Raw genomic sequence first — 23,591 nt, forward strand, 5'->3', positions numbered from 1 at the left:
TGAATCAGGCAATACTATGGAGCAATAGCCATTGAGTGGCCTGTTTCCCTGAGTAACTTATGCCACCACTTCACAATGGTTCCATTGCCAGTATATTTTGTCACTTTGCTGGTGAGAATGTCTCTTACTAGGTTACTATCTAGAGCAGATAATACATTTCATGTAACAGCAGTTGTGCAATGCACAGAATCATCAATGACCTCTTGTCAGCAGCATTCCTGGGTCTCAATGAAATAGAGGGGGAGGGATAGGAACGACTCTCAGGGTCCCCCACCAAAGCTAAGTTTTATGGATTCTCAATCTGAGGAAGTGAGGCAGAGTCTAATTTAAGGCCATAATGGCCCTCCCTTGCATTCTCTCAAATGGCATTCCCAGTGATTTCCTCCCGCTCCTCTCTTGCTCCTTTCTGTTTTCTAGAGAAGCTAGGCAGTTTATAGCCCATGGATTCGCTAAACCGGCAATTATAGGGCCCTTCCTTGTTTCAATAACCTTTTATTTGGCACCTACCATATCAAGCATAGAAGATACAGTGGGGTCCGATGGAACCCCTTTCCTCAGAGTGCGTGGGCTACCAAAACTCCTACAATCAGGATCAACTTCTCTGCTCAGGCCTCACTGGTGTCTAACCCCAAACTGTCTTGTTCCCACTTTACTTAGGAAGAATTGTACCAATAGCAGTCTCTTAAAATTAGTCAAGGTAGTTTTGAATAGAGGTATTAGGTATTTACAAATCGGGTGTTTAGAATATTTACATATTTACAAATTCTGAGTGACATCCTCTTCAACTTGTAACGTAGGCGCGCTTGGTCTCTGGAAACTAGAAAACGTTAAGATTGAATTCAAAGACAGTATTTCAGAAATCTTACAGGTGAAGCGCAGGTCTGTTGCTAGGCAACCGGACAGAGTCCCAAGTGGGGACCAACTTGCCTCCCACACTTGACCATCTCGCCCCAGCGGTGGGACGCGGAGACCTCATTGGCTCCCGTCTCCTCTCACTAAACTCCCATTGGTCGGAGAACCTCTCACTCCGTTCCCGTTGGCTCTCGCTGTCTCTCGCCGCTCAGTAATTGGCAGGCCGGCTCTCGGGCCACCCCACGTCACTCTCTCACCCCACTTCCTCGGCCCTCCAACTTTGTCCCCGCCCCCTTCCCCCACCCTTCCAGCCACGAGGGAAAGCCTTAGCAAGAGCCCGCCTCTAGTTTTCTTTGGATTGGTTGAAGCCGGACGGAGGGGCGGGCGCTGCCGGCCTACTCTGCGGGCCACGATTGGCTGTTGGACCCACTGTCCAGCCTCCCACCGACTGCCGGCCTTGCCGGAGTCGGGTGGGTCGGCGGCTATAAAGCTGGTGGTGGAGGGGAGGCACCGCGTACTGCCCTTTCGTGATTCAGTCGTTTTTCACGGCCACCGCCCGGAGATCACGTTTGGGTGAGTGCCCCGCGCAGAGAGGAGCTAGGTTGCTGCGGTGCTGCTGGCGAGCGGGGTGAGGGCTGGGCCGAGGCGGTGTCCTTGACTAGGCCCGTAGGAGGTCCTGCTTCGGCCGGGTGGGGCGGAGGTGTGGACCCGGCCAGAGGAAGGGGCGCCGCTAGCTGGGCCGTGGGGGTCCTTCCCTGCCAGGGTCCTGGGGTCGATCGCGGTACGTCTGACGAGGGGTCAGAGTCATGGAGAGAAGAAGGCGAAAGGGCGTTGAGGGCTAGCGTTCTAAATGACACAGACTGCCAGGTGCTGAAGGTACCGGGGAAGTGGCTGTGATCTCCGGGAGGGGCCTGGGGGCGGGGAGGGGGACGAGGAATGAGCTGGGCTGTCAGAGCTTTGGGTTAAGGGTGGACGCCGAAGGATAGGGAAGATCACAGTTAGATGGGGGCTGTAGGTCGGCAGTGGGTGTGTCCTCCTGCAGCCACACACGGGGAGTTGCTGGGAAGTGGGCAAGCATAACTTTTGTTCCCTAGCTCTGGTGCAAGAAAGCGTCACACTGCTTCAGATGTCACAGATTCCTGTCTCCCACGTTCCCGCTTCCGTATTTTTTAATGCACATATTAAAAAAAAAAAGTTTCCTTGGTGTTCTGAAATTCCATACCTCCCTCCTGCTAACAGCTTCAGGGCCAGCCCGACCTGATATGATGACGTAATGGCCAGGCACCCACAGGGCCTTCACACACAGTGGGTTTTGGATTAAGTCGGGGACATTTCAAAGCCAAGTGTACGGTGTCTTTGAAAAAGGTGTGTTCTGTTTGACCAGTGGTCGAGAAAAAGATTACTCTGACCTACCCTGGAAGAGGGATTTGGACAACAGGTAATGAGATTGTCTCTGCTTGTCACTTTTCCCCAGTGGCCTTGGCGGTCACAGGCTTTCTTTGGCTGCTCACCTCTGCTGCATCTCTTCCCTGCTACCGATGCTCTTGTCATCCGGCTGCAGTAGGATGAAATGTTCTGGTGGCTGCTGAGTGACATTTGCTCGATTACACAGATGAACTATGAAAAACAATGGCAGGATAAATGACAAAATTAAGACAAATGGAAGTGCTCATATAGTTACCAGGTTTTTTCCTTCCGAGATGGAGCTTGGACTTTCATTGTACAGATTCTGTTAGAAGGTACATTGGAAGCCCTTAACATGGGTCTGTTCCAAATGGTTCTTTACATCTTGAGACATCTAAGCAGTTTTGTGTTCTTCCTCTGATCAAAACTTTATTTTTAAAATTTCAGTTATTTCTGTAGGGGCGAGGAGGGCCAGGATAGCATAATTTATGGGAGAGGAGAAAAACTTTATTTTCTTGGGGTTTAACCTTTGTAGGTCTCTTTCTCCTAAGTTTGTAGGTTTATCCTTTAGTCAATTCTAATTTAGTCAGGAACCCCAGTTCTCAGAAAGCTGTTTCCAATGCGGAGAAATTATGGGATATTATGTTTGGGGCCATACAAGGCCACGTCATCTGCTGGCAATTTCTGGGCCTTGATTTTAATTTTGTTTCCTTTAAGTATTTCTCTAGAGTGCTTTTATACCTCGCCATTCTTTTTAGTTTGTTTATTTTTAATTTACATCCAAGTTAGTTGGCATATAGTGCGGTAATGATTTCAGGCGTAGATTCCGGTGATTCATCCCCTGTGTATAACAGCCAGTGCTCATCCCAACAAGTGTCCTCCTGAATGCCCCTTGCCTGTTTAGCCCACCCCTCCCCCCCACAGCTCCTCCAGCAACCCTCAGTTTGTTCTCTGTGTTTAAGAGTCTCTTACGTTTTATCCCCCTCCTTGTTGTATTATTTTTGCTTCCTTTCCCTTATGTTCATCTGTTTTGTATCTTAAATTCCTCATATGGATGAAGTCATATTTGTCTTTTCTCTAATTTCGCTTAGCATAATACCCTCTAGTTTCATCCACATAGTTGCAAATGGAATACCTTGTTATTCTTAACCGTGGATTGACTTTAAGATTTTTTGATTGAATTGAGATTTTTAGATAGCTTTTCTGGAAGGAAGTGCAAAACTCTGATTTTGATGTGATGCGTATTTCCTGGGTACCCTAGCATTATTTAAAACCATAAAGCAGTGGAACCGAATGAAGAGATATGCAGTTGAGGTTCCGGTTCGAGGAATTTGAAGGGCTGTCTGTCAGGATCTATATTTAGTTTCATGTGGAAAGGGTCAGAATCTTATAATTTTATGTTGGGTTACTAACAAACCAAATAGAAGGGTGTGATATTTTTATATTTTTCAAGATGGTGGTATAGATTCAGAAAGTTTGAAAACATGTTACCCAATCTAATGGGAGGGTGGTAGGGCTCAACTCTTAATAATCTATTCATTCTGACACTTCTTGACACGTGATGCTGTTCAGTTGCTGTCAACCGAGTGAAAGAGTTGTAGAGGAGAAGCCGATCTTTCCAGGCTCACAGTCTTCATCTTTGCAGGATGTGGGACTGGGGATGTATGCACATGGGAATGTTGGTAAGACCAATGGATGTTCTCTTATTCCATTTGGATTCCTTGCAGTTTTCAGTGGAAAGCCACTTTGTTTTATGGTTTTGTTTTTTTGTTTTGTTTTGTTTTGAGAGAGAGAGAGAGTGCGAGCAGGGAGGGTCAGAGAGAGAGGAAGACACAGAATCTGAAGGAGGCTCCATGCTCTGAGCTAGCTGCCAGCACAGAGCCCAACACAGGGCTCAAACCCACAAATCGTGAGATCATGACCTGAGCCGAAGCTGGACGGAGCCACCCTGGCTCCCAAAAGCCACTTTTCTTAAACACCTTCTGGGCACTATTTGGTGCTGCAGCTCACTTACAAAGTGATAGCAAAAGGAACTTACTAATGAGGGCTACTATATGTACTTGAAACTGAAAGATTTGTCCTCTAATTATGATAGCTCCAAGTTTAGCTCCTCAAAAACTGGCAGTTGAATGCCCTTTACTCCAGGGTCTCAAAGGGATTTCAAAAGAATCAAAATACACTGCCTCTCCCAGCAGGAGCCTAGGACTCTAGTATGGATAAGAAGACTGCCAAGAACTAGTTTTCTCTTGAGAGTAGAATACGAAGGGTTTGTGTGAGTCACATACTTGCTGAAGAAGTGCGGGACCCTGTTTAGAAAACTCTAGGAAACCTTCCTGGAAGAGGTAGCTTAGAACAGGGCCTTGAAATAGTAGAATTCACAAGCAGAACAGTAACTGGGGAGAGGCAGGAGTGTCTGTTTTTTACTTAGAGAACTAGACCAGAGTGTACAGGCGTCGCCAAAGCCTTCACAGTGGTTTTGCTTGCTTGCTCCCAAGGAGGAAAGGTTGCCAGCTCTTTCTCATGAGAAAGGATGTCCTGGATTTCTCTCCTTTTATAGTAAAAAAGATCAGCAGGTAACTGCTTATCATTTGTCACAGACCAAAATGTGTGCTGGACAAACTTTTCCCACTACTCGTTTGAATCAAGGCTGTAGGGGGATGTCGAAGAAGGAATTCCGAACTCGGAATAAACCGCGAGAGACAGCATCACTGCCTGAACCTTGTTGTCCCCAGCCGTCTCAGCAGTTTTCAGTTCTAATCTTTGCCAAACTAGAAGTGCCTATATTGGGCCTCTGGAGGCTCCAAACATGCTTTGTAGTAACATTAGTGCCCAGCCGCTTGTGATTTATTAACTGCTTATTATCCTGACCCATGCTGCTCCACCATTTGCCCTGAAAGGACCTTCTATTAGAAACAGGCTAATGATCAGGGGGAGACTTTGGTGGTGCTGTTTCAGCGAGGATAGAGAACACTCCCAGCAGCTTTCTAATGGGTTATTCCTTAAAGTGGCATTTTACACCCTCCATTTCCTTTCCCGGTCTCCCGGCCTCTCTTTCTCCTGAGAGGTTAAGTAGCACAGCAGTCCTCTGTGACTCTTTTCTTCCGTTTCTTTCTTCCTGGCTCTAATGCCGTCTTCTCTGTCTTCTTTTCTTTCCCCTCTTCTCTTCCCCCTCCTATTTTTCTCCTCCCCTCCTCTTCTCTCTGTGTGTCTCTTCCCAATTTAAATAATCAAAATTGAAAGAGGGAATATTGGCAGTTCAGGAGAAGTTTCCTTGGGAAAATAGTGTCAAATACATAGGACTACATGGTTTCAAGAAGAAATATTTTGCTAAGTTACTTAAATAGTCTCAACATGGAAGGGGAATCACCAGTGAGGACGAGTCCCTGTGGTCTGCTTAATTTGCAGGTTACAAAAGCATAATTGAAATAGTGAAGAACAAAATACAGGTTATTTCTCAAAGTGTATATGTAATTTTGTAATCAAAGAGATCTGTTGAAAAGTTTTTATTTAATGTTACTTATTCTTGTGAGAGAGAACATGAGCAGGGGAAGGGCAGAGAGAGAGGGGGAGAGGATCTAGAGTGGGTTCTGCACTGACAGCAGAGAGCCCAACGTGGAGCTCAAACTCACAAACCAAACCGTGAGACCATGACCTGAGCCAAAGTCAGAACCTTAACTGATTGAGCCACCCAGGCGCCCCAGAGAGGTTTTTTGGAATGTAGTAGTCTTATCTTTTCCTACAAAACTCAGGGATTTTTTACTTGGCCGGGAGGTGGGGGTGGGGCAGTTAAACTTAATGAAGTAAAAGGAAGTAAATCTGTGAGGAGCTCTTAAATGTGATCCTGTAAAAGGGATAAATCTTTACTAAATTATTTACTAAAATAATTCAGATACTGAATGTGGTGTCTGGTTAAGCAGTCAAGGGCAGATGCTAAATTTGCCAATAATTATGTAGAGAGCAATGGTAATTGTGTTTTCGTCATTAATATAGGAACTATTGTCTCAAGTAATACTCCTTCAGAACAGATGGACTGAAGAAAGTGTTCCAGGCTCACCACTGGATTTCCAGTGTCACCATTGTGTTTCCACATAATTTAAATGATGATAAAGCTTAATGCTCTTTTGTCTCGATACTGCATGCTTATCTTTTTAATACCAGGACTGGGGGGGGGGGGGAAATTACCTTTTAAAAAGTTGGGGAAGGGGAAGGGGGACCTGTTGAAAACTAGGGGCTTAAGATTAAATAAAGGAAGGTAATTAGGTCTTGCTAGAAAGATACATGCTTTGTTTGAAAAATTCTAAGAACTAGGATAACGATGAGTTGGTGCTTTATATTACAAAGCGTTAGTTACATATTTTATCACAAGAGAATGAGCGTTAGCAGGGGAGGGGCAGAGAGAGAGAGGGAGAGAGAGAATCCCAAGCCGGCCACACCGTCTGTGCTGAGCCCCATATGGAGCTCAATTTGACGAACCCATGCAATTAATGACCTGAGCCAAAATCAAGAGTTGATCACTTAATCGACTGAGCCACCCAGGAGTCCCTTCACTCCATTTTATAAAAGAGGAAATTAAAGCTCAGAGAGGTGCAAATCACTAACGCCACCAACTCTTTTAAGTGTAGAGCAAGCTCTTGAACATATAAATCAGTTTACTCCAGAGCTTGCCAGTCCTGTATTGATATTCCTTTCCTTCAATTCTTAATAATTCAAAGTTAGTGAAGACAACTAACACTCTCCCAGCATCACGCTTGGTTTAAAGCCTGAATCAGTGATGTGAACTTCCTATGTCAGTTCATTAGCAGGACCGAACCTGCCATTATAAGCGCTAATGAAATAAGGCGGAAACATTTAATAAGATTTAAGTACCATTTTTACAAACAAAGTCAAATTCTGTTTTATGTAATGTAATTGGAGAAGGAAATGTTTATTTTAACGCACTTGGAATTGGAGTCATTATTTGAATTCGTGTGGTGATTTATGACTTTACAAGAAGTTCTTATTTGAAATTCCTAGCGCCTGAAGGAGGAAACAGAGTGACAGACCTGGAGACTACAGGCCTTTATCCCTCACACAGGTACGGCGTCCTGTCATGCTGCTGAAGGAGAGAGTTCCTCTCTAACCAAGGGGGAAATTTAATTTGAATCCCAGGACCAGTAACTATTTGCGTGCCCCACACCTTCTCAAACTCCATTGCAGGGTTATAACGTGTCTTTAAACATTAGTTAATGCCGTAGTGCTTTGGGAGACCATCCAATTTTGTGATTTTTTTAAAGTGTGCCTTTTCTTTCCTTTTTAAAAATAAAATTTTAAAAGAAAAGGTCTATATTTTATTATAAATACAGAATAGAATCCCCATGATCCCACTTATATATTTTTTAATTGTGCATACAGAGCTCTGAAAAGTAAAAGGTTAAAAATATATGAAAGTAATTTTGTAACTGTCAGATTTTTTTTTTAAGTTTATTTATTTTGAGAGAGACAGAGAGGGTGAGAGTGAGGGAGGGGCTGAGAGAGAGGAGAAAGAGAATCCCAAGCAGGCTCCAAGGTCAGTGTGAACCCTGCAGAGTTGGATGTGGGGTTCAAGCCCTTAACTATAAGATCATGACCCAAGCCGACATCAAGAGTCAAATGGTTAACCAACTGAGCTACCCAGGCATCCCTAAACTGTCAGCTTTTTAAACTACATTCTATTTAGATTTTTTTTTATTGGGATATTCAGAATAGTGAATTAACTAGAATACCCCATTCTGAATGGAGTTAACACCATAATATGAAAATCTGGGATCTTTAGCTGGATTTTTTCTTCTTCTTTTTATAATTTATTTCCAGCCTCCTTCAGAGAGCACTGAGAGGACAATATAAGAGCATACGCTGAATAGGAGAGTTAAAAGTAAAGATTACGGATCAGAAACTATATCATATTTTTTGTTGTTTGAAATGCCTTGGAAGCAATTACTTCCCTGTACTAATTTTCCATTCTTTTCCTACTTAATCTTACTCTCCCTTAATTTCAACCAAAAGCTAAATATTTCTAATTAGGTGGCTTTTTATTGGGAATGTAATAAACATCTTGGCCATCAAACCCCCTCGGAGAATGAGCAGTATTGACTGGGTCAGATATTGTAAAAATTTTTCCATACCAAGATTAGGGTCATGGTTGATTTTCACCTTGATGTGAGTGGGTTAGTTGAGCCACATTTTTTACCCCAAATGAAACAAGGCACTTAATTTAACCTCGGAGATTTTAGAAGAACAGAGTTATACCTTATTTCTTAAGTACCATAATATAAGATCTGATCAGAGCTAGTCAGATTATGGTAAATATGGATTAATTCTCAAATCAAAGCCTTGCATTATTATGGCTTTTAAAAACTGATTTATACCTTCAGAAGATGGTATGTATTTGTTCATTTTATTTCTTAAAGCATGGCGAGCTGTCGGGCCAGGCAGGGGAAATCACTCGGTGCTCATGACATTTAGAGCAGTTTGGAGGGTTGGAAAGAACCTAAAGTGTCAGCTTGCGGGAAAGGCTGGGCAGGTGGGTGACCTCCTGCCCCTGGTGTGGGGCTTCAAGGGTAGCATGTAGGAGGGGTTCCTCTTCTAAGGAAATGGACAGGTCTTTGTGTGTTAACACTGATGGTGGAGCTCTTTTCTGTGGATGATGCAGAGGACTTCATCGTATTTTTCTATGAACTGAGAATCTGCCTAGTGACATTGTGTGTTCCTTTACGTCTTTATTTCAACGTCAGTGTAGCACAGTTTAGATGATCATAAACTGCTAGGTTTTCGTGGAGGAGAGGAAAGAATAGATAAAGGAAAGAGGTGTTCTCTGTTCACTTAGCCGATTGGATAGAACATCTGTCAAGTCAAAATGATTGAAGATAGAAACCTGGGAGCCATCCTAAACAATTCCTTCTTTTCCTAACTTCTAGTCAATCACAATTTCTGCCAGTGTTTTGCTTCCATATTTTTTTGAAGCCGTTCCTCCTTCCCCCCATGTCATGTGGTCATTGCTCTGCTTCATGACCTGTCTTGTCTGGATGGCTGGATCTGCTCCCTCTCTACACAGCACCAGCGATTGTGCAAAACATTGACTCACAAACTTTTTTGACTATGACTATGCAATACTTTACATTGCAACCCAGGGTATGTGTGAATAATTGAAATGGAACCTTCATGAAAAAAATTCTTAAATGTACTGTGTGCCATGCAATCTGATATTTTCTGTTCTTTTCTATTACATTTTTTAAAAATGTTATTTGCCGTCCACTAAACTGATTCCAGAATTGGAAAAACGTTGATCTGAACACTAATATGACCCATGTCATTCCTGTTTAAAACCCTTTGATGGCTCCTTAGTGTCTTCATGATGAAGTTGAAGCTCCTTCACATTAGCATACCAGAACTGTTATGACCTGACCCTGAGCTAGTTCTCCTGACCTGCTACTTACCTGATCTCCTCCTGGGGCCTCACATCTCCCCTAGTAAATTAGTAAAACTTTTCATAGTTCTTTGGCCTGTGCCTTTATGTATGCTGTCCACCCTGTTGAAAATCTCCTACCACCATTTGCTTCTATAGAGGTTTACTGATTACTCCTTACTCATTCCTAAGACTCAAGTCAGTGCCAGGAACCAAGAAGCCTCTCTCCCCACTCTTTTCTCCTGCCACCAGGCTGGGTTAGGTAGTTCTCCTAACATAATCTGTCTGTCTCTGCTGTTTCACTTGTTTAGTATTAGGTGTCTGTATCTTACACTCAAGGTGGTGAATATTTATTTGAAAGGGCGAGGATTATTTCCTATGAAATGGATCCCAAATGTTCGGCATATAACATGTTGCCATTGTTTGGATGAATGAGAAAGCATATACATAAGATTCTTGTATTTAGAAGGAAGATTCAATGACATCCCTTAAAACTTCTTTTTTAGTGTTTATTTTTAGAGAGAGTGAGCATGAGCAGGGGAGGGGAAGAGAGAGGGGGAAGGAGAGAGAGAATCCCAAACAGGCTCTGTGCTGTCAGTGTAGAGCCCACAACTGTGTGATCATGACCTGAGTCAAAATTAAGAGTTGGACGTTTAACTAATCGAGCCACCCAGGTGCCCCACCCTTAAGACCTTCGACTTAGATTTTGGGATTATATTTCTAGGGGCTTATTTTTTAGGTTTTAATATACTCATAACTTGATGACTTATGGGCTTAGAGTAGATTATTACATGACTTAAGGATAACCTCTCTGTTTTAGATATTCTCTCAAGATTTCAATAATTAACAACTCACTATGGCAGTAGTTTGCAATTCGTTATACCTAATATTATACCAGAGTTTGCAGAGTGGCAGGGGACAAATGACATAAATATAGGATCTCACTTTTCACTTTTAGGGGTCAAAGTAGTGAGTAGGTTGGTGAACCAGCAGGACCCAGGTAACTCTCATAAGCTAAGACCTTCAGGTCAACGAAGACCTGAAATTCTGTCACCTAAATAGCACCTTCCAATTATGTGATGCTAAAAAGGAAATTGAGCTGTAGAAGTTTATCTTTTTAAAATTTATTTATTTTGAGACAGAGCAGGGCAGAGAGAGAGAATCCCAAGCAGGCTCGATGCTCTCAGTGCAGAGCGCAACTCAGGGCTCAAATGTACCAGTATGGGGAGATCATGACCTGAGCTGAAATCAAGAGTCAGGCTCTCAACCACTGAGCCACCCAGGTGACCCAAGTTGTAGAAGTTTAAATAAGGAAAAAATCTCTCTCTAAAATGAATAGGCTGTGCCATTCTTCAAAGCCTGACAACTAGATTTCTCTGACTCCTCTGCCAGCTGGGTTTGGGTCGACTGCCCATGGAAGTACTCAAGAGAGATAGGAAGGTGGGAAGCAGGGGCGGTCTTGCTGTCAGTGGGGGAGGCAGGAAGGGTGGGGCGGGAGAGGGATCTCGGCTGCGGCTCAGTAGCAGAGGTGCTAGTACTGATACCCCCAGCAGGTTCAGTAGGTGTGTGAGCTCTTAGGATGTGAATAACTGCCCAGCCAACAAATTTGTAACCATTTCCCTGTTAGATTAGATTCTCCCTGTTAGAAATAATCTAGACTAACTTCTTGATTAATACAATTTCTAAAAGAATTGAGACTCTGGTAGGTCATGTGACATGACCGTAGGCATATAGCAATGATGTTGAGTGGCTAAAACATTTATTTTTACTGTTAGTAAATAAATCTAGACACTACTGAAAAAGTATGTATAGTGTGACAACAGTTTTCTGTAGTGGCCTTTAAAAAAAGTAGTAGTTTTGAGAGGTGTTATCTAGATGCCACATAAATAATATATGGATTACTAGTTTTCAAATTTTGCTTACCGTCCCTTAAAGTCAATAGCTGTGAATAAGCCATATATCTATGATGAGTGAGTGACTGACTTAATTAAACGTTCTTGGGTGGCCAGGAATAGATCAGGTACTTGAATTCTGATTTGTGGACCATATTACTAAATTGTCGTTGTTATTTTATCTTATAGTTCTTTACATCAGAAGTATCTTATTTGAGTTTTCCTTACCTTTCATAATCATTTCTTAAATCTAAAGAGGTCTAGGGCTTTTTTGTTTTTACTTTTTAAAGATTTTAAGTAATCTCTGTGTCCACCATGGGGCTCAAACTCATGACTCCAAGATCAAGAGTTGCACGTTCTATCAACTGAGCCAGCTAGGCACCCCTAGTCTAGTTTTAAATAAAGTGCAAATCTTTCTAAAAGTTGTTTTAAATAATAGTATTCCGTTCATACTATAATTGCTACTTCCATGTACTAAAATTGCCCCCTATATAGTCAGTGGTATTGTAACGGCATTGTATGGTGACAGATGGTAGCTAACCTGTGGTGTGCACGGCGTATTGCATGGAGTTGTCGAATCACTGTGTTGTACACCTGAAACTGATGTAATGTGTGTCAGCTATACTTCAATTAAAATAATAATAATAAACGTGACTGCCCTAAATAAAATATACTAAACTTAGAAACTAAATTAACATTTTGGGTGATAGTTGAACCTTTAATGTTGATTTCTTAAGTTTGAACTTGACAATCTGGAATTTATAACCTAAAACAACAGTTTTTCTGTTTTTCTTTCTAAAGCTCCTTCACCATGCCTGGGTCACTTCCTTTGAATGCAGAAGCCTGCTGGCCAAAAGATGTGGGAATTGTCGCCCTTGAGATCTATTTTCCTTCTCAATATGTTGACCAAGCAGAGTTGGAAAAATATGATGGTGTGGATGCTGGAAAGTATACTATCGGCTTGGGCCAGGCCAGAATGGGCTTCTGCACAGATAGAGAAGATATCAACTCTCTTTGCATGACTGTGGTTCAGAATCTTATGGAGAGACATAGCCTTTCGTATGACTGCATTGGGCGTTTAGAAGTTGGAACGGAGACGATCATCGACAAATCCAAGTCTGTGAAGACTAATTTGATGCAGCTGTTTGAGGAGTCTGGGAACACAGACATAGAAGGAATAGACACAACTAATGCATGCTATGGAGGCACAGCTGCTGTCTTTAATGCTGTTAACTGGATTGAGTCCAGCTCTTGGGATGGTATGTTACACGTTATTCCAAAGAAACCCTCCTTGAGGATGCATAGTCCCAAACGACCTTTTAATTGATGCTATGTGCAAACTTACCAGTTATGCTTATTTGAATATGTTCGGATATCTAGCTCTTTCAACTTATCTGAATTACAAACTTATTATCCTCATCATGTAGGACAAAATTATAGAAGTTTGCAATATTTTTTTCTTTGCCAAATGTGAGGAAAGCATATTCTAGAAAAAGAGAAGACTTTAGTTTATATGTGTGATATTTATAGTGGTGATCACCTTCTGATAGATTAACAAAAATGCTTTTCAGGACGGTACGCCTTGGTGGTGGCAGGAGATATTGCTGTATATGCCACAGGAAATGCTAGACCTACAGGGGGAGTTGGAGCTGTCGCTCTGCTCATTGGGCCAAATGCTCCTTTAATTTTTGACCGAGGTGAGTGTTTGAGAAAGCATTTCTTTTTTTATTGGCAAGGTGTGCTGAGATAGTTGAAAATAGAAACAGAAGCCAGGAATTACTGAGTGTTCATTAAATGTGGGTACCACCTGCTCAGTGCTTTATTTGTATTATCATATTTAGTCTCAGCAGCAATTTTATGAGGTACGTAATGTCATTTTCATTTAAAGAGAAGTAAAATGGGTTTAAGTAATAACTGAAAAGAGCAGGTGGCCCATAGTCACTCATTAGTGACAAGTTGAATTTGTTTTCAGTTCCCCAGTAGAGCAATTGTGATGTCCCATTTAGATGTATGAGGCCTGTGTAAAATGTTACGTATCAAAGAAGTCTCAGGATTATCTGTGGATACTGTTACGTTTCATTTCAATTACATATTGGTTTCATCTTGGGATTTTTATACTGCAAGTGGCAAGAGCGGACTAGATAATTAAGGAAAGTCCCCATATAATGGGATGTGCTTACTAACATACAAACATCAAGAAGCAGAAATACATATCGTCTTCCTTTTTTGTTCTAATAGGACTTCGTGGGACACATATGCAACACGCCTATGACTTTTACAAGCCTGATATGCTTTCTGAGTATCCTATAGTAGATGGAAAACTCTCCATACAGTGCTACCTCAGCGCGTTAGACCGCTGCTATGCTGTCTACCGCAAAAAGATCCGTGCGCAGTGGCAGAAAGGTGGGCATCCATTTTCCGTGGTTTTGGTATCTGTTGAGGGCAGTGTGATGTACTGAGTGTCTTTAGTGAGATGTTGCTTTGTGGGAGTCCTTCATGTCCTTTAACCATTTCTTCCTCACCTACCAGATTGCATTTTCCCATAATTTCTGGGAATGTATAATTTAGGAAAACAGGTAAGCTTTGGAAATAAGGTATATCTATGCAAAAATACTTAGACGTATCAGTAAAAAAACTAAAACTAGGGTAAAGGAAAGTGACTTGGGGGCCCTTGGGTGGCTCAGTTAAGTGTCCAACTCTTGGTTTCGGCTCAGATCACGATCTCCTGGTTCATGAGTTCGAGCCCCGTGTTGGGCTCTGAGCTGACAGCACAGAGCCTGCCTGGGATTCTCTCTCCCTCCCTCTCTGGCCTGCCTGGGATTCTCTCTGCCCCTCCCCCACTTGTGCTGTCTTTCTCTCTCTCTCCCTTTCAAAATAAATATACTTTAAAAAAAGAAAAAGAAAGTAACTTGAATTTTGTTCATCTTTTGAGAGGTACTTTTATAAGGCTTTAGTTTGTGGCTATGATCCAGAGCAAACTCTAATGAAAATAAGTGACTGATATGACTCCCTCTGCCAGTAGGCTGTTTGCATGTGATCTATGAAGTCATACTTGCTTTTTCAGTGTCCTCATTAATCTCTATCTTTAACCCTGAAAAAGTTCTTGAGATATACTCAGAAGTACAGAATCTGAATTTGAATTAGCCTAATATAAATAAGGCTTTTTCCATAAATGAACTTTGCTTTATAAAGGTTGTGAGAGAGGGTTAAAAATAATATTGAATAACATAATACAATTCATAGTGGAGAAGAAGCATTCTTGCACTGTGTAAAACATCATACAGCATTTAACAGTACACTGATTTTCTAACTTTTTATTAGGATCCATAGTACATTCTACATTGTTTGTGCTTGCTAAACTGAAACAAAAATATCAATGAATTCCTTATCTATGCTACAAGTTATGCAGTTTGCTTTTTTCTGCTGTATTGTCTTTCATTAAAAAAATACTCTAAGGTTAAAAAAAAAAAAAAAAGCTGGCCCCAACCCACTAAATTAATTACAGACTCTTAAGACTTTTAAGTATGAAAACAGTGCTGTGGGAGTGGATATTGTTCTATCTCTGGATGTCTTTTAATGATCTGCATTTTAAGCCATTAGAGACATTTCATTATGCAGTATATTTTTGGTTGCTGTTTAAAGATAGAAGAACATCCTAGCCTTGTTCTAAAATCACACCTCAAAAGTTAGTGGTTTAAATGAATTTCATAATTTCTTTGGGTTTCTCTTTCAGAGGGAAATGATAAAGATTTTACCTTGAATGATTTTGGTTTCATGATCTTCCACTCCCCCTACTGTAAGCTGGTTCAGAAATCTCTAGCTCGCATGCTGCTGAATGACTTCCTGAACGACCAGAACAGAGATAAGAACAGTATCTACAGTGGCCTGGAAGCCTTTGGGTAAGAGTTGTCAGGATTTTTTTTTCCCTTGTGTATGAGAGCATTTTATGAGTTTGTTAAACCATTATTTTTATAGACATGAAAATTTTAGAGTCAAAAGGATCTTAAAAGTCATCTAGTCTAACCCATCAGTGTCATCAGTGTCGTCAGTGGAGAAACGGAGTCCCAGAGAGGCAGTGGCTTACCTACACGAATTCTTTAGTCATTTCTACTCATGTTTTCTGATTTCCTCCTTTTAGATCTGTTCCTGTTGTCACCGTAATAATAGAGCCCGATGAGTGCCCCTGTTTACTCCTACAGCCTCTTACGTCTTCTCCCTGCCTCTCCTGTCTCTGCGCCCATCCCATCCCACACGCTGCCACTGTCGAGGATGCCTTTCCTCCTGCTTCCACGTCTTCCCCGCTCTTACAGCGGCCTAGAGTGCCATGCCTGTTCCTTCTTGCTTGTGGCCCTTCTACGTCTACTAAAATTCTGCTCAACTTCCTAAGACCTGGCTCGTGTAATAGCCTGACTTTTCTAACTAAATAGGCATTGTGGACTTGAAAGAGTAGTGTATGCAGCTTGGTGACGACAAAGCCTTAGTGAGTTTATTAACCCACTGGAATTAAGTTGTCTTAATGTGAGCATAAAAAACTTTGACAAAAAAGGACCGTATGTGTATAACAGTTACATCTTCCATCACAGTTAGCATGTTGCTACTTGGCTTTTAATAAATAGGGGAAGTGAATCATACACACAGATTAAAATAGTAGTGACATCCACTTGTATAATAAAAGTGTAGTCTTTGAGCATTGTAAGATGGTCTTTTTTCTAAATCTTTCAGGGACATTAAATTAGAAGATACCTACTTTGACAGAGATGTGGAAAAGGCGTTTATGAAGGCTAGTTCTGAACTCTTTAATCAGAAAACAAAAGCCTCTTTGCTTGTATCGAATCAAAATGGAAATATGTACACCTCATCCGTGTATGGCTCCCTCGCTTCTGTTCTAGCACAGTAAGTATTCACTCCTCTCGCTGGGGGACATTGGATCTCGAAGACCAAAGCTGGTGTCAGGCATGTTGCTGGCAGATCACAGGATGACACTGTATTGCTAGGCTCTCTGCGTGCTGTCCACTGACCTATAGGATCAATGGGATGTGGCTACAGTTACTCCCAAGTACTTCATTTCATACTGGCTTCCCTGGCAGCTGTTCTCATGGTCTTCTTGCTCTTGACCTGCAGTTGAACCGTGAATCCCTGGTTGACAGAGTAACTTATTTTATGGCGTAATAACTTTCATAAACCCCATCGTTCTCAGAGACGAAGACTTCTGTTTCCAGTGTGCTAATTGCAAAGTGCTAGGTTAGCTTCCTAAGGCTACAGGAGGAATTTTAACTCCCAGCTTAGTTTTCCCACACCTTGTAGTTTAGGGCCCGGGGGACTTTTTCATGACACTTCTTCCCCCTTTGCAGGTACACACCTCAGCAGCTGGCAGGAAAGAGGATTGGCGTGTTCTCCTACGGCTCTGGCCTGGCTGCCACCATGTACTCCCTCAGAGTTACGCAAGATGCCACACCAGGTAAATGCCAGCTCTCCCAACAAGTAGGCATTGAGGAGCTGCCCTACCAAGGTCGATTCAGTGGGCTTCCCAAGTGAGCGCTTGAATCTGTCTCACAGATAATTACATTTGAATCGTCATCACTTTTTTCAGCATAGCCAGATTTTTACTCTTGAAGAATGTGCCCTAACTGGTTAAATGGCAGGATTATATCTGAGTTGGGAGGTCTTCTTCCCTCTCATTGAAGTCAGAAAAAATATATAATGAGCTTAAAAAATCTTATGGCAGAGTGCCTGGGTGGCTCAGTCAGTTGAGTGACCAGCTCTTGATTTTAGCTCAGGTCATGATCTCCAGGTTTGTGAGATTGAGCCCCATGTTGGGCTCTGCACTGCGTGCCTGAGCATGTAGCCTGCTTAGGGTTCTGTCTCTCTCCCTCTGCCTTCCTCCCCTGCTCATGAGCATTCTTGCTCTTTCTCTCTCTCACTCTCTCAAACTAGAGAAAGAATGAATGAACATAGCACTGCACTATACTTCCTCCTCCCCCAAAGGTTTAAAAAAAATCTTTTTTAAAGGTTTTATTTATTTTTGAGAGAGAGAGCTCAAACAGAGGAGGTGCAGAGAGAGGGGGGCATAGAGGATCAGAAGCCGGCTCTGTGCTGACAGCAGAGAGCCCGATGGGGGGCTTGAACTCACGAACCTCAAGATCATGACCTAGGCTGAAATTGGATGCTTAACTGACTGAGCCACCCAGGCACCCCATAAAAAAAATCTTATGGCCTAGTCTTTGGCTTTTCTTTCTTCAGCAAGTAACTATTTTTATCTTTTGTCTCATTTTTAAAACATTTATAGCCGGGGGATATAGGTAGGGAAAGCAGTGCATATCTATCTACTGCAGGCAGCTTTCGAGTCTGATCATATGAGGAATAGCAAACCTTTGTTGGTTTGGTTTTATACTAAGATATTTGATTTTTATAGGTTTATGGTTTTGGCTTATATTTTAAGAAACTTTTGTCCCTTCCCTGAGCAGGAAGGAGCAAAAGCATGGAGAAAAACGAGTGGAAGACTTGGCCTCACTCTAAAACTGTGGCTTGACCATAGACAAGTTACTTACAGTTTCAGATCCCATTGGTTTCCTAACTTGTCTGTTGGCGGGTACCAAACAAACATCATAGGAAGTTGTGCCAAACAGACACCATCTTCTCTTGCTGTGTAATCTCCGGTGGCTCTACGGGGAGCAAAAAGTTGTTCTTCCCTTTGGTAGCATTTTGTTCAGGCTTTGGGGCATGCAACTTTTGTCTTCTCATTTTGACGTTTACTGTTTTAGGGTCTGCTCTTGATAAAATAACAGCAAGTTTAAGTGATCTTAAATCAAGACTTGACTCAAGAACTTGCGTGGCACCAGATGTCTTTGCTGAAAACATGAAGCTCAGAGAAGACACTCATCACTTGGGTAAAAATACCAAATTGTGTTTATAAACATTTAGGTATACACCTAAAAGCCCAATGGAGGGCTCTTATGGCCTGAAACATGTTACGTATCAGATAAGGGTATCTAGGCTTTATTCGCTGCTAATCCGGTGTCAGTGAAAATTGTGGGGAGATATGTCACTTTTTATCTCTAGTTTTATTACCAGGTGAATTGTATATCATAACTAACATTTCATATTCTCTTCTTTCCTTTAGTCAACTATATCCCCCAGAGTTCAATAGATTCCCTCTTCGAAGGAACATGGTACCTGGTGCGAGTGGACGAGAAGCACAGGAGGACCTATGCCAGGCGCCCCTCTCCCAGTGACGACAGCCTGGGGGAAGGAGGAGGACTTGTGCGTTCAAGTACGGCCACTGAGGTGGGTACAGCTCCTCGTGCTTGCGCTCTGCCTTTGACAGCATAAGAAGTTTCCATCCCCAGATCTCCGGGGGACCCGAGACTGAGCCACCTAAGGGAACGTGGATATGGCAGAGTAATTCAGAGCCAGGGCTCAGGCGTTGGTTCCAGCTGTGCCATTTTCTACGGCATACAGTGCTCTGCACTCAGATTATCAGCATTTTGAAAATGGACAGTAAATACTAGGTTTTATTAATAATACCAACATTTAAAGGAAAACTGATGTAGAGAGAAGTCTCGTTTGTGGGAATGTCTGGGTGAGGGAGGAGTCTGGAGCCCCCTCACCTCTTCTCTCAGGCCATTGTCAAATCTCTACACATCGTCAAATAGTAACAATGATAGCAATGGTTTGAATTCCTATTATATGCTAGGAACTTCATTTACATTTTCTTTTCAAGACAGAGAGATCGGGGAGGTCCAGAGAGAGAGGGAGACAGTGAATCCCAAGCTCTGTGTTTACAACACAGAGTCCGATGTCAGGCTCAAACTCATGAACTGTGAGACCATGACCGGAGCCCAAATCAAGAGTTGGATACTTAACCGACTAAGCCATCCAGTTGCCCCTATTTACGTTTTCTAATTTAATCCTTATAAAATCCATCTTGAGTAAATGATACTATCCTGGTTTTACAGACGAAGCTGCAAGAAGTTAGATGACTTGCAAAGATCATGGCCACACTTTAAACTAAATACTTTATAACCTTGAAGTTGTATCTGCTCATCACAAATTTGATGAATGCATAGTCTTTCTTCTTGTTCTTACACAAATTTAGGTAGCAAGTCGTGGCACTACTAGACTCAAGAGTTGGGAATGCAAGTAGAATACTGTGTATGGAAGGTGTCTGTGGTCTTCTGTCTCTTGCTCTATGAGTATTTGTGTAGTACTTCACCATAAGGTAAAGAATAGCTATTTAGTTCTTTCCATGGACGGTGCTATAGGATCTATGTTTAGCATTAACCTCTCCGAAGTTGTCCTTTCTCGGGGTTGTTTTTTTGTTGTTGTTGTTAGAATTTTAATTACCATTTTCTTTTTTATAAAAGAGTCAACAATTCTTTTTCCTTTGATTTTAGCATATCCCAAGTCCTGCTAAGAAAGTGCCAAGACTCCCTGCAACAGCAGCCGAACCTGAAGCAGCTGTCATTAGTAACGGGGAACATTGAGATACTTGTGTGACGTGGAAGACTTCGGTGTGGGTTCGGGGGGGGGGGGTATGTCTGGGAATGGGATGTCTGTGTCTGGGGACAGTTTTAAAGGATTACATGTTACGTAACTTTTTATGTGACTGACATGGAGCCTGGAAAACTATTGTGTTCTTGGAAAAGTCTCTTTGCTCAATTCGCTAACATGCTTCCTGTCGTGGTCTAGCCAATGCTTAATGTACCGGAATGATGTTTAAGGGCTCTGTAAACTTCATACCTCTCTGGCCATTTGTATGCATGAAACTTAGTTTTTAAATGTGGTATGACGAATTGTGTGCTTTGGGCGAAGAAAGCAGAGGTACTAGTCTCCGATTTTAATTTTTTTAAACATGTGAGAATTTTCTACTTTGAACAAACAAGCTTACTGAAAGTACCTGTGGTTTTTGAAAAAAGTTTCTAGTTTAGGGCATATGGTCTTAAAATGTGATATGCACAAACCCTGTTTAAAAATGGCAAGACAAATATGCTCTTTTTCTATTTCTATAATTTCTAAATCCTGAGGAGGGAGAGGAACTGGGATGATAGCACTAGTTCTGGAAACTGGAATGTTGCTTTAAATCCAGGCCAGCAGTAACGAGTTATTGTAATGACCCCTGTGAACAGAGATGCTAGCGTTGAGTGGCCGTCTGGTATAGACTGCGTGCTGCACTTGGGAGCTATGGGTGCAGCTCTGGGTCTGCTTCTGGATCATTGGCTCAAGGTGGATTATGCTCAACAACACGGAGATGTCGGTGGAGCTGTGCATGAGGAAGTGTTGGGATCCTTCCTTGCACCTTGTTTTGAAGAATAAATAAACTGCTTTCTGGCTGCCTTTTCAATTTTTAAAACAAAATGGAAGGATGAGGCCGGGCGTTGTTAGGTTACTTCTTGATGCTTCAGTGTTATAAATTCAACTCAAAGACTGACAGCCTAAATTCATGGTGTAAGTATTCCTTTTTTTTCTTTTTTTTTTTTTCCTTTTTTGGGTATCTTTTCAATGAAAATAAAAAACTGCAACCCATGTTTTATATAGTATGACCAGCCAAAAAGAGTATTCCATTTCAAGTTCTGGAAGTAGGATTTATAAAGCATTTTTTTAGACTTTCACCTTAAAAAACCAACAAAAAACTGTCACATAGGATGAATACGAAGACTGGTTAGATCGTTTTATAGATCCTCTTGGTGCTGAACTATGACATGAGCCTTATAGACTGTAACATAGAGATAGTTGGAACTAATGTACAGAACTCAATTTTTTAAACTTTATTTGCTGTTAAATTCTGTGAAGTTTCAGTTATCTCAGACAAACTTACACAAATATGAACTGTAATGTTTCAGATTGTAAGGTAATATGTAATGTAGTGTTTGTAAAATACTCTAATATTAACTAGTGGTATTTTGATTTGTACAGTCATAATTTGTTAAAATGACTTCATTTTAACATCCACTGATGTAGATTAATAATGTAAGTTCACATTTAAAGATTAATGGGAAAATGATGCATGTAATACTTTCACAAGTATTGGGAGTTTGGTATGTTTTGAAAAGAGTAATTTAACTTTTGGGTGTCAGGAAATGGGTTTCTCAAAGTCCATTGCCGGCAATGGGCAAGCCTGGTGATATTGGCACAGAGCATTAACTGTACACCTTATTAACAGTGAGGTGAATAACTTTGAATAAAGTTTTAAAGAAATATTTCAGACCTTTGAGTATTCTTTTTTCCCCCTCCTGAACTAAGAGTTTAGACCAGAAATCAGCCCATATGCTATTTTTAAATATGGGTATTTGTTTCATTTCAGTTCATTCATCACTAAGCAAACATTTGAAAACCTGATATAAGCAAGGCACTCTGCTTACGTCAGAATTAAGGTATCAAGGAGCTACCCATCTAGTATGGAAGAATTTATACTGGTAATTTATTATTCTTACATTTCAAAGACATTAATTCCCAAAGTGGATGGTGAGCATGCGTAAACTTGACCATAAATATTTATGAAGAGAGTTACTATGTTTTCCTAAAAACAACCCAAGATTAAGGGTCGTCAATTAAAGATAAAATTTTACAGCCAATGAACTGCTTCTAACCAGCAAGAGCCTCCAACTAAAGAGTCACATGGTGCTGGTGCTCCCTTGGATTTATAGAGACAAGTTTTGCATTGACAGTAATACTGGACCAGATCATCTCTAAGAGCTGTATCAACTCTTAGGATTTAGGATTGTATGAAATAGGAATTAACCTAGATTATTTTCTAATCCCAGTCTGCTCATATCATCAGGTCATGTCTAGATTCAATACATAGTAATCATTTCTTTTCTTTTCTGGGCCAGTCTATCCCTGTGAGTCATTTTAGAAAATGGGCTAGTGTTCTGTAAGCTTACTTCTGCAAATTCTTGGATCCTAATTAATAGGCTTTGAGAGTTCTATCCTTCCCTTTCTCCTTTTTGGAATTTGTGCTTTTTCTATTTGTGCGCTTAACTTAAAAAAAAAAATTTTTTTTTAAATGTTTATTTATTTTTGAGAGTGTGAGCAGGGGAGGGGCAGAGAAAGGGAGACAGACTCCAAAGCAGGCTCCAAGCTCTGAGCTGTCAACACCGAGGCCAGTGCGGGGCTCAAACTCACAGACCACAAGATCATGACCTGAGCCGATGTCAGTTGCTTAACGGACTGAGCCACCCAGGTGCCCCTTAACTTTTTTTTTTCTTTAACCTTCTGGGGTTTTGTTGTTTGTTTTGATGAACACTAATGAATAAGTTTAAGATTAGCAGTAGATCAAACTCAAACAGATGCAAACAGCTACTTTTGATCCTCTTGTGACTCAGTCGAAACATTTCTCTCATTTGCCATTTGAAATGTCCTGAAAGAAACACTAAAGAAGTCAACAGAGCAAGAAATGTAACAGGATCTTGAAATCATTTCAAGCTGGGTAATCTTGACATCAAAAACACTTCCTTAAAATTTCTAGCAATTAAAATTTAATTAAATCCTGGGTTCCTTGTTTTTTCCAAATTGGTGGTCAAAGAAATGTGTCATCCTGTGATTCCCCCCTCCCCCAAGTTATTATAATGGTAGTAATTTGGTGCTGAAGATTATGAATATCAATCCTCAAGAAATTTATAGATCATCAGAGTTCCAGCTTATAATAATAATACAATTTTAGTTTAAATATTTAGAAGAAACAGGAGTTTAGCTTTTACTTTTCTTTGCCCTGTTTCATCATTGTGCCTCTAAATAGTAAAAATAAGAAAGAAAAATGAAAGTTTTGTTAGACTAATTTTACAAAGGCATCCCCGTGCCTCCATGTCTTTCAGATGCTATTAAACAAGCACCTCCAACCCACCGTAGCAAAACGTTGTTGACCTTTGGGGCCTTATCTCAGGAGTGACTTCCTCCCTGAAGGCTGCCTGGACTGCCTTCCTCTGCAGTAAGCACATTTCACTCTATGTATCAAATTCCTTAGTCAGTCTTGCAAACTAGGGGGATCCCTAGGGGATCTGTTCTCTGCCTACTTACCACACTCACCA

General features: G+C 41.4%; 1 protein-coding gene across 2 annotated transcripts; it reads left to right on the forward strand.

Moving 5' to 3' along the window:
- The first annotated feature begins 1,276 nt into the window (after window positions 1-1,276).
- HMGCS1 (3-hydroxy-3-methylglutaryl-CoA synthase 1) lies at window positions 1,277-21,764 on the forward strand. Of its 2 annotated transcripts, XM_029940929.1 has the most exons (11): window positions 1,277-1,425; window positions 7,270-7,330; window positions 12,370-12,827; window positions 13,140-13,265; window positions 13,807-13,971; window positions 15,302-15,467; window positions 16,291-16,461; window positions 16,920-17,026; window positions 18,330-18,455; window positions 18,689-18,852; window positions 19,962-21,764. In XM_029940929.1, the coding sequence occupies exons 3-11, from the start codon at window positions 12,380-12,382 to the stop codon at window positions 20,049-20,051; spliced, it is 1,563 nt and encodes a 520-aa protein (XP_029796789.1). In that variant the 5' UTR covers window positions 1,277-1,425; window positions 7,270-7,330; window positions 12,370-12,379; the 3' UTR covers window positions 20,052-21,764. The 2 variants fall into 2 exon arrangements, with proteins under 2 accessions (XP_029796789.1, XP_029796788.1); XM_029940928.1 differs by lacking the exon at window positions 7,270-7,330.
- Window positions 21,765-23,591: the final 1,827 nt, after the last annotated feature.

Source organism: Suricata suricatta, chromosome 6 (genome assembly GCF_006229205.1).
Source record: "Suricata suricatta isolate VVHF042 chromosome 6, meerkat_22Aug2017_6uvM2_HiC, whole genome shotgun sequence".
Classification (NCBI taxonomy): domain Eukaryota; kingdom Metazoa; phylum Chordata; class Mammalia; order Carnivora; family Herpestidae; genus Suricata; species Suricata suricatta.